Below are 10,954 nucleotides of genomic sequence, written 5' to 3' on the forward strand. Positions count from 1 at the left end.
CTTGAGCCACAGGTGCCGAGTCCCCAAATCTTTATGTAAGTTCGTTATAGGATTGTCCTTCAAACTGCTCCTTAACATAACATAGTTTTTGATTAGTTTTTAAGACAGGGTCCAGCTCTGTAGTCCAGGCTAGAGTGCAATGGAGTCATCATAGCCCACCTCAACCTCAAACTCCCGGGCTCCAGTGATCCGCTTGCCTTAGCCTCCGGAGTAGAGTAGCAGTAGCAGAGACTACAGGTGCATGCTACAACGCCCGGCTAATTCTTCTATTGTTGTGGAGAGATAAGGGCCAGGAGGCCTAGCTCTTGCTCACTCTGGTCTCGAACATCTGAGATCAAGGAATCCTCTCGTTTCCGCCTACCAGAGTGCTAGAATTAGAGACTTGAGCCACCGCACCTGGCCCTCTTAACATAGTTTTAAATTTTAAAATCATGATCTGCATAACCCCAAGAATATCCTTACGATTATCTACACTACACTCCGACGTTCCCAGTTTGTTTTTTTTAGTGTTGTTGCTGCTTGCGCAGCGGAGGTCCTGGCCCTTTAAGTCCACGAGCGAGGCCCCGCCCCTGGCCCGGCGCCCGGTCCCTCCCTCTGGAGCTTGGAGGCCGGAGCTTGCTGCCTGGGCTCTTCCTGACGCGCGCCCCGCCCTCCCCAGCTGCGCACTCTAGGTCCAGCTGTGCGCACACGTCGGGAGTCCCAGCCATGTCCGCTGAAAGAGAGGTAGCCGAGGCGGCCACGGTGGAGGCGGCAGCCGAGGCAGGGGCGGGGGAAGACGCCTCTTCGCAGCTACCAAAAGCCGAGGCAGAGAACGACCCTCAGCCGCCGGCGGCCCAGGAGGGGGTGGTTGCCGCGTCGCCGCAGCCTTTGCGCTGTCTGGTGCTCACCGGCTTCGGTGGCTATGACAAGGTGAAGCTGCAGACCCGGCCGGCTGCTCCTCCAGCTCCTGGGCCAGGTCAGCTGACGCTGCGCGTCCGGGCCTGCGGGCTCAACTTCGCCGACCTCATGGCCAGGCAGGGGCTGTACGACCGGCTGCCACCGCTGCCTGTCACTCCGGGAATGGAGGGCGCGGGCGTTGTAATCGCCGTGGGCGAAGGAGTCAGCGATCGCAAGGTGAGCGGGCCAGCGCAGGCAGGGCTGGGAGGGGCTTTCCAGGCCACCGGGCAATGGGGCACGAGTGGGCAGCTGCCGGGGGTGTGGCAGGGCGGGAGAAACTGGCACCAATGTGGCTGGACCCGCATGGAAGGCATAGGAAAGGAACTTATGTTTTGAGACTCCTGGAGAACGGGACTTATTTAGAGGGGGAAGATGGAGTTATCTTCCCTTCCTCAACCATTTTTAGTCGTGGGTGCTGCCGCCCTGAAACAGCAACCGGGGTGATGGTGGTGGGAAGGGGGGAACAATAAGGCGCCCAGGCGCATGCGCACAATGACCCTACAACCCCCCCCCCCGCCTCCATGAAACCCACACCTGTACCCCTGCCCACCAAACACTCCCAGGGTCCGTGACGGAAACGGTAATGTCCTCTTTCCACGAGGGAGCTTGAGGAGCTATGTAGTCAGAGTTGGGCGGGGGCAGAGTGACCGTGCCAGAGCCCTAGTCACATGCAGCCCCCGTGGTCTGTGGGTGTGTGAGGCTGCCCCTCCCCAGCAGGGCCTAAGAGGCCAGACACACCCATCATGGAGGAGAGGGAGTCTCGGTCCCCTACTGCTACTGGCCTTACACTGCCAGTCTGGTTTTGGAGTGGGGGAAGTGGGACTGGGTCAATGGATCTTTGTTTGGGGCTTTCTGTCTCCTGTGACTCAGTCATCTGGCCATGACCCGGGGCTGACTTTGGGAACATCTGGACTGAACCCTCCTCTGCCTTTGTAGCAGAGGAGGACCCCCATTTCTGAAATCCTGGTGTCAAGGATTTGGATTGGAGTGGGGAGGTGTGGCACCATGAGCAGGTTGGCCCAGCTCTGCCAGTCTGTTTCTCTGTCTCGTTTATCGTTAATCTTGGCCACAACCCTGGACACAGGAGGAGAGTTCCGAATGATCAACATTTTGAGAGACCTGAGATGAGGCCTCAGTCATTTACTTAGGAGTTTCTTTTCAGATCAGGCCCTTACAAGAGAGGCCCCTCAGATGCAGCCAGACCTGCCAGCCTCAGCTACCAAAGGAGGATTTGTTGCGAACAGCTCCTCCTTCCTCCTTCCTGGGCTTCTCCCTGAATTCAGTTCTGACTCCACCCTCACACTGACTTCTAAATAATCCCACTCTTGAGAAGGTGCTAAGAGGAATTTTTGGGAGAAGAGGGGAGTAGTAGTTCATGTTACTGCTGAAAGCCACCCACCTAACCTCCCCTCCCCACACTTTCCGCCTGGTAAATACAGGATATCCTGTCCAGGGTAAGAATCTGATGTAAGAGCCTGGATTCTGTGAGGAGGGCCCTCCCTTTCTCCCGCCTCCCTCCCTCCTAATATCTGGGCTGAAGAGGGGCCAGTGGCCCTGACCTGTGATGGGCTGAGGATTAGGTATAAGACAGGGCAAGTGAGATTTGTTCTGGGTACTGGCCATGACCTTGGCTGACCACTGCATTCTTCTCAGCGCTTTTGTATTGTTTTTGCATCTGCTAGTCCTGAGTCTCAGGGAGAGCCCACACCTCATCATAGGCCAGAACTTGCAGGGAAAGACCCTAACCTGCCCTCAGGCATCCTCTTCAATGGATGGTGGCTTGAGGACATGAACATGAAAAGGGGTATGTGTGGGAGTCTTATCCCCCTTCCCCACAGACCCTAAGTCTCATTTATTTACAGAATTCCCATCATTCCTGGCAGGGACCAAGACAGACCCGGATTGTCCCAGAACAGCACCCACACCTCCCTCTCTGTGTTCTTCAGAGAGGGAAGAGAGGCCTTCCTTTCTCCTGAGACTCCCGTTTCCCACTGCCCTTCCCTGACCCCGCTTAATAAGCTGGAGGAAAAGATTCTGTTATTTTTGCCCCCTTCTGCAAAGAGGCTCTGGAGGAGGAAAAAGTCCTTTCCTTTCCTGTTGGGGACACTGTGTGGCTCTCCCTGTCCCTCACCCCTCCAGTACCACCACTGTGTGAAGTAGGTCTCTGGGTTCCCAGTACTCTCTCAGGTACTTCTGAGGGGATCATGCCAGCCCCCAAAGCTCAGAGAATTTTACCTGCCCTCTGGTATGGCCCTCACTACAAGCTACCCTCTTCCTTCATTCGGTTATTTGATTGTGTGACTTCCCCTCCTTACTGCTATTCTTATCATGATTATTGGCTAACATTACTGAGTGCCAGATATTATGCTAAAGGTCACTGAATGAATTTTTTCCCCATTTAATCCTCATAGCTGCCCTAACTTACAGGTAAGAAAACTAGAGCTCAAAAAGTTAAATAATTTTTATTTGCCTGAGGTCATGCTGCAGTAAATAGTGGAGCCCATTTTTATAACCAAAGCAATTTAATCTCTTCAACAGTACTTCAATCTACCCTAACTGTAAGTTTCTTGCATTCAGGGATCTTACACAATAGTGATGTACAAGGTCTGTAAAATGGAGATAAGGATGGTATCTACCTCAGAAACCTGATGTAAGGATTATTTGAACATGTATAAATAAAGCACTTGAAGTTAGGCTTGGCCCTCACTAAGCAGTCAATAAAGGTGAGATGGACTGGGCGCCCATAGCTCAGTGGTTAGGGTGCCAGCCACATGCTCAGGGGCTGATGGATTTGAACCTGGCTAAGGCCTGCTAAAAAAAAAAAAATAGCCGGGCGGTGGGGCCCACACGCCGGCCCCATTTACCAGAGGTGGTGGGCTCCAACCCAGCCCCGGCCAAAAACTGCAAAAAAAAAAAAAAAAAAATAGCCCAGTGTTGTGGCGGGCGCCTGTAGTCACAGCTACTTAGGAGGCTGAGGTAAGAAAATTGCTTGAGCCCAAGAGTTGGAGGTTGCTGTGATCTATGACATCACGGCACTCTACTGAGGGTAATAAAGTGAGACTCTGTCTCAATAAAAAACAAAAAAGGGGGGCAGCGCCTGTGGCTCAAAGGAGTAGAGCACCAGCCCCATATACTGGAGGTGGTGGGTTCAAACTCAGCCCGAGCCAAAAACTGCAAAAAAAAAAAAAAGGGAGATGGTATTGATGATGATTCATTATTGTCATTATTATTGTTACCATGGCTACCACTACTACTTCTACTCCCACTTCATCTAGAAGAAGAGGATCTCCTAACTAGTGAAAGGTCAGTAGACTGCCTGTAGGTGAATGAATAACTCAATTTCTTTTATTCCTTTCCTTCTGTTCTTCAAGCCAGGGGACCGGGTGATGGTGTTGAACCAGTCAGGGATGTGGCAGGAGGAGGTGACCGTGCCCACGACCCACACCTTTGTGATGCCTGAGGCCATGACCTTTGAGGAAGCAGCTGCCTTGCTGGTCAATTATATCACAGCCTACTTGGTCCTCTTTGATTTTGGCAACCTGCGGCCTGGCCACAGCGTCTTGGTACACATGGCTGCAGGTGATAGGCCACCTCCCATTAAACCCCCTCCTTACCCCACACAGATTTTCTTCCAGGCCCCTTCCCTGCAGCCTGTCTGGACTGTTGTCATGGTAACACCAGGCACCTTGGCCTGTGGCACCCAGAGGCCTCTGCAGTGTAGTTGCCGTGGTAACATTCATACACCCGGTCCAGCCTGGTATGCTGTTCTCAGCAATCCAGCACCCAATCCTGTTCAGATATCCTACCCACAATTCTCAATCATGGGGGGATTGAACATGGGCCCCAAAGTAAACCTAGATTAAAACAAGGTTATGGGGGCTGGGCGCCCATAGCTCAATGGTTAGAGTGTTGGCACCGTGCACTGGTGGGTGGCAGGTTCGAACCCTACTAAACAAAACAAAACAAAACAAAATAAGGTGATGGGCTGGGTTCCTGGGAAGCTAGAACAGAGAGTGGTGACAGGGCAACTCCTTATCTCCAGCTTGTGGGTGTCTTGCTGCAGGGGGTGTAGGTATGGCAGCTGTGCAGCTGTGCCGCACGGTGGAGAATGTGACAGTGTTCGGAACAGCCTCAGCCAACAAGCACGAGACACTGAAGGAGAATGGGGTCACACACCCCATTGACTACCATACAACTGACTACATGGATGAAATTAAGAAGATCTCCCCTAAAGGTGGGGGGCATGGCATGGGAGTGGAGTGGGCTTAGGGCAGGAAGGGGAGGTCCTCTAGATCTGTGGATCCTAATGTTGTTCCTGGGTCCCCCTTACTCTGTGACAGGAGTGGACATTGTCATGGACCCTCTAGGTGGGTCAGATACTGCCAAGGCCTACAACCTCCTTAAACCCATGGGCAAAGTCATCACCTATGGTAAGTTAGTGGGCTGGGGTGAGGAGAGGATGTTAGGGACTGGAGGGCAGGCCTAAGGGGTAGGGTATAGGGGTCCAAGGCGTCTGAATGAGGAAGGTATCAGGACTCAGGTGCCTTGTGGGGAAGATCAGGATCAGGAGCAGTCCCATATGATAGTGCCTTGTATACAGGGGCTCTGTGGAGAGCATCAGGGTTCAGAATGGTCCTGTGTGCTGCACTCAGTTTGCTGCCTTCTGGGGTGCCAGCCACTTTCATTCTCTGTCTTTTCATGTGTTATCTACCTCAGTAGTTATTATTATTATTATTTGAGACAGAGCCTCAAGCTGTCCCCCTGGGTAGAGTGCCATGGCATCACAGCTCACAGCAACCTCCAACTCCTGGGCTCAAGCAAGTCTCCTGCCTCAGCCTCCCAAGTAGCTAGGACCACAGGCGCATACCACAATGCCCGGCTATTTTTTGGTTGCAGCCGTCATTGTTGTTTTTGGCGGGCCCAGGCTGGATTTGAATCTGCCACCTTAGGTGTATGTGGCTGGCGCCTTAGCCACTTGAGCCACAGGCGCCGAGCCTCTGTAGTTATTATTTAGGGATTATTCCTGAATGATCAGTCTGCCTTCCTTTTGTCCTAACTCCCTGGGCTTCTTGGGCAAGGTACATTTTCATTTAAAAGTATTTCACAGGTGGCATCTATGGCTCAGTGGGTAGAGTGCTGGCCCCATACACCGAGGGTAGTGGGTTCAAACCCGACCCCAGCCTTACTGCAACAAAAAAATAGCTAGGCATTGTGGTCAGCGTCTGTAGTCCTAGCTGCTTGGGAGGCTGAGGCAAGAGAATTGCCTAAGCCCAGGAGTTGGAGGTTGCTGTGAGCTGTGTGATGCCATGGCACTCTACTGAGGGTGATAAAGTGAGACTCTTGTCTCAACAATAAAAAAATAAATATTTCACACAAAAAATAAACAAATAAAAGTTAGAGCAATTTTTGAGTCAGCCAGTTGGTTTGGGCCTGGTAACCAGCAGGTTGGGAATTATCCTGACTGTGAGGCCCTGGCACTGGCAAGGATAATCACAGTGGGTGCGTGAGAAGGCAAAGGAGCATAGAGACACACAGGGAAGAGCCTGGCACCTGGATCCATGGGCCGTGTCACCTCATCTTTCAGGAATGGCCAACCTGCTGACTGGCCCCAAGCGGAACCTGATGGCCCTGGCCCGCACGTGGTGGAATCAATTCAGCATAACAGCTCTGCAGCTGCTGCAGGCCAACCGAGCTGTATGCGGCTTCCACCTGGGCTACCTGGAAGGTGAGGTGGAGCTGGTCAGTGGTGTGGTGGCTCGCCTCCTGGCTCTGTACAACCAGGGCCACATCAAACCTCACATTGACTCAGTGTGGCCCTTTGAGAAGGTGAGTGTGACGACTCTGCAGGGAGGGCCCAGGTAGGACCTTTGGAGGTTGGGGTTCCCAGGGGTAGAGTCCTGGGGAGAAGGGCTCTTGTCTCAGGCAGTACCATAGTACTGAGTGCAGCGGCTTCTCTTCCTCCCTAGGTGGCTGAGGCCATGAAGCAGATGCAGGAGAAGAAGAATGTGGGCAAAGTCCTCCTGGTTCCTGGCCCAGAGAAGGAGAATTAGGGCAAGAGGCTGTGGGACCCTAGAGACCTGGGAAGGGGAAAGTTGGGAAGCCACGTCCTGTTGACCACCAGACTTTGCATTTCATCCTCCATAGTAATGCTGTGCCCTCCCTCCTCCGCAGGTCTCTGTGCTATGGCCACTCCCTTGCCCTGTTTTCTCTTTTTGGCCAGGGCTGCCCCCACCCCCTTCCTGCCCTCTGAAGAGGTTGGGAAGTGACCACTTGGATGTCTGGGCCCTGCCAAGGGGACAGGGAGGGTCAGAGGGAGGCTGGCTGCTTCCTGCCCCCTGCCCCCACCCTTTCCCCTTGGGCCTGCTGTGCTGCTTTTGTGCCAAGGTCAGCCAGTCCTTCCCCGCATCCCCATTTTCTATGTGTTTTCACCGTTTTCTGTGTGTTTCCACTGCTGCCTCACCTTTCCTCCTGCCCCTGCCCCACCACCTCCCCAAAGAATAGGATTGTCAGCTCAGGATATGGGGCCAATACTGTGCCAGTCCAGCATATATGTCTCTCCCTAGTGTCCCTTCACTCTGGGCCAACCATGCCCACCTCTGGGCCTGACCAGCCCCCAACCATGTCCTCTGTCCCCAACTTCTTAAGCACAATTGGGCTTCTTACACCCCTAGGTTTTCTGCCATTCATAACCAAGGCTGCCTCTTACAACAAGGGCGGGAATCAGCCCTGCTCCCCTAGGTCACGACTCTGGGAGAGATACAGAGCCCCCCACCCTTCACTGAGTTCTCTGGATTTGTTCTCAGTGCCTTCACAACGAAAACCTATGCTAGTGTATTTGGCGGGGGTTGGGGGGCTATTGCCCACCTCTTTCTCCACCTCTGTACTCCCCAGTGCCTTCCTAGTTCTGGTGGAGCTGGGGCTTCAGTCCTCCCCAGTCCCACAACACTGCCAAAAATCTGTGTGTGTGTGCCAGTAGCTGGGGCAGAGCTAGGTGCCCTCCTTATGGCCTGTGCCATGTCCTGCCTCTATGGGGGTCTAGGTGGGGAAGCTTCCTCAGCCTTGCAGATAAAGTGTGACATTTACTAGCTAGAGCTCCCAGAGGCAATGCTGTTTCTTGTTCTGGGACCAAAGTAAAAATCCAAGCACATTCCCCTTGTAGTCAAGGGAGGCCTGACTGCTTTCTCAGAGCAGGGGGGCAGTGTTTTAAACTCAGCCTCAAACTTTGTTTACATGGGTGGGAGGTGGAGCAGGGGGGTGCAGAGGGGGTTGGTCAGGACCTGGGCCACTGGGACCAAAATGGGGACATCTGGGGCAGAGGGTCACTCCCTCTGCTAGCTGAGCTGGGATTAGGGAGGGTTACTGCCCCAGCCATTGCAATGGGAGGTGGGGGGAGCAGGCTCAGACTCTTCATTGTCTAAATGAGGCCTGTGAAGTACTATTTTTGCTTTTGTGTATCCCACCCCATTGCCGAAGCTGCCTTTTGTGTTTGTGTCAATAAAAAAGCCAACCCTGAGGTGTTGCTTCTGAGAGTGGAGGGACAGGGGAGCTTGGGGAAGGCCAGTGCTACTGGCATAAGGTCAAGGCTGCTTCCCTCCCCCCAGCCTCCTTTCATGCCCAAATCAAGATTCCTTTCATGAACAGAATGAGGAAGAACATCAGGCCATGCAGGCGCATTTACTGTGCAGTGTTTCACAATGTGTGATCCCTGTCTCCTGTTGGTGAACACAAAGATCTCTTACATGTGGGCCTAGCCCCACTCCAGACTGAGAACCTTGGCTGAGGGCTGGGGGTGATGAGAAGGGCAGGCCCCTAGCACGTCTCGGAGGTGAAGACTGCCAGGCCCCGCTGTCCTGGGGACACCACTGTCAGGGCCTCCACCTCCCCACCCCCACGGGTGGGCTTCTGGAAGTGGATCTCCAGGATATCATGCAGCTCTGGGCCATCCAGGACATCAGGAATATTGAACACCAGCACTGAGTGGGACACTGGCTGGAACCTGACCTGGAAAAGAACAGTAAGGGGCTAGCCCTGAGGTGGGGTGGGCAGTGCCCCAGGGAAGCATGGGAGGCATGGAGAGGCTGGGGGCAGATTGACCAGTGGGATGTGGAGCCTCTGATCCTGCCTTGGGCAAGTTTTTAGCAGATAAGTTACCCACCCAGCCCCCCTCTTCATCCTCCCACTTACCTCAGCCTTCTGGATCTCCCCACTCATATAGGGGGAGACTGTCAGAGGGACCTGCAACCCACCCAGTGGCACTCTGAACTGGCCAGTCTGGCACAGGCGTTGGGCCACTGTGGGGAACAAGGAGAGGTGGATCTTTAGTGTCAAGACCTCTCCTCTCCCATGGCTTCAACCTCATGCAGACTGGACCCCAATCTCCATCTTAGGGCCCTTACCCTCATCCTTAACAAAGCCCAGCATGACACTCCCTTGCAGCAATTCCCGAGTCTCCACATCGCCACCCCCATTCTTTGTCTTGCCAAAGAAGATCTCCAGCTTGTCCAGCAGCTCCTCCTCATTCAGCTTCAGGCTAGCAGGAAACCCACTGACCAACACTCCCTGGCCTCTCATCTGGCTGGACACCTAGGAGGAGACAGGAGGGAGTGGTCCCAGATACAGCCTTATCTCCCTGTGCCCAGGTGCATGGCACCCCTTGCCTGTTCCAAGACCCCTTGCCATTCTGTCACCTGGATGGTGGTCACCATAGGCAGTTCCAAGGGCTGGACCTGCACCCGTAGCCGGCACTCCTCCATGTCAATCACATGCTCCTTTTTTTGCAGCACCCGCTCAGCCACTGGGTGGTGGGGGACAGGGTCAGTACTCGGAAACCTCCTTGTCTCCCTCCTGTGGGTCCCCAAACTCACCTTTGGGGTCATCGAAGGTGATCAGAGCAGAGCCTGCAGGCAGAGGGCAGCAGATGCGCAAGTTGGAAATCAGAGACTTGGGCACTTTCCTGTCCTGCTGGGTGTGTCCTCGGAAAACCAGAGGGATCTCAGGCACTGAGAATGGGAGCTGGAGGTGGGGGAGGGGGAGGAGAGGCTCATATAGTCTTCAAGGATAGGAGCGTACCCCACTCCCTCCTAGAAAGAAGGTGTTCCCGATTCCATTTGATTGGTGCTGAGTGCCAGGGCTGAATACATTTGCTGAGAGAAGACTGGATTAATAAACATATGGATGAATACAGGTCAGGCCCACACTGGGCACTTTACATAGGAGATCTCCATCCTCTGACAAGCCTGAGAAGTAGGTAGCTTCACTTTTCATATGAGAAAAGCGAGGTTTAGAGAATTCAAGTAACATATTTGACATCACACAGCAAGAAAGTGACAGGCCAGAAAGCTAAGAACTCCCCAGTGCTTTTCTACCAGACACACCTTACCTTGTTTTGGGGGGAGCCCTTGTGCTCCCTTTTCAGCTGTTGCAGCTCCTGCAACCTCATCTTTAGTCTGGATTGTTCCTCCTGGAGGGCGCTGAGGGTCTGTTAGAGCAAAAGGGAACAATCAAATGTCCACCTGTCTTTTTAGAAAATAAGCCCAGGGAAGGGGGCTTATTCTGGACTCTCCAGAAGTCCAGGTGATGCTCAGTCCAAGAACAACCCCACCCTGTTACATGGCTCAGGCCATCTTGGCCCACTCCCCCAGGGCTTGACTGGACTCAGCCACTCTTGGCAGGGCAGGAGCCCTTGCAGCTGCCCTGGCTGATTTGTGACCACAGATCTAGAGTTTGACCAACAATATTTGGGCTCCTGCTATGAGCCCCTGGGTGCAGACACAGGGCAGTGGAAGGTAAGTATTGCCAAACAGCACTCAATACATGGTTATGTGACTGTGAAGAGCATCAGGAGTCTGGAGGAGGGACCATCCTGGAAGGGCTAACACATGCCTCCAGGAGGAGTGGCTTAGCGCTGCAAAATGACATACAGTGATACCCTTTGCTAACATTTACTAAGTATGGGGTGGTGCCTGTGGCTCAGAGGGATAGGGCGCTGGCCCCATATACCAGAGGTGGCAGGTTCAAA

The 10,954-nt window shown here is 53.6% G+C and overlaps 2 protein-coding genes across 2 annotated transcripts in view; one reads left to right on the forward strand and one right to left on the reverse strand.

Moving 5' to 3' along the window:
- The first annotated feature begins 705 nt into the window (after window positions 1–705).
- On the forward strand, window positions 706–8,449 carry VAT1 (vesicle amine transport 1). Its single transcript, XM_003786307.2, has 6 exons — window positions 706–1,113; window positions 4,308–4,515; window positions 5,000–5,170; window positions 5,277–5,366; window positions 6,521–6,762; window positions 6,903–8,449. The coding sequence occupies exons 1-6, from the start codon at window positions 706–708 to the stop codon at window positions 6,984–6,986; spliced, it is 1,203 nt and encodes a 400-aa protein (XP_003786355.1). The 3' UTR covers window positions 6,987–8,449.
- Window positions 8,450–8,579: 130 nt separating this feature from the next.
- Window positions 8,580–10,954, reverse strand: part of IFI35 (interferon induced protein 35) — a 9,726-nt gene continuing 7,351 nt past the window's right edge. The window contains exons 2-7 of the mRNA XM_003786648.3: window positions 10,316–10,414; window positions 9,801–9,948; window positions 9,624–9,730; window positions 9,333–9,519; window positions 9,121–9,227; window positions 8,580–8,937 (exon numbers count right to left, since the gene is read on the reverse strand). Coding sequence (XP_003786696.1) covers window positions 8,746–8,937; window positions 9,121–9,227; window positions 9,333–9,519; window positions 9,624–9,730; window positions 9,801–9,948; window positions 10,316–10,414 — 840 coding nt within the window. The 3' untranslated portion in view covers window positions 8,580–8,745. The remainder of the gene's footprint in view (window positions 8,938–9,120; window positions 9,228–9,332; window positions 9,520–9,623; window positions 9,731–9,800; window positions 9,949–10,315; window positions 10,415–10,954) is intronic.

Source organism: Otolemur garnettii, unplaced genomic scaffold, assembly GCF_000181295.1.
Source record: "Otolemur garnettii isolate 467f Iridium unplaced genomic scaffold, OtoGar3 scaffold00018, whole genome shotgun sequence".
NCBI classification, from domain to species: Eukaryota; Metazoa; Chordata; class Mammalia; order Primates; family Galagidae; genus Otolemur; species Otolemur garnettii.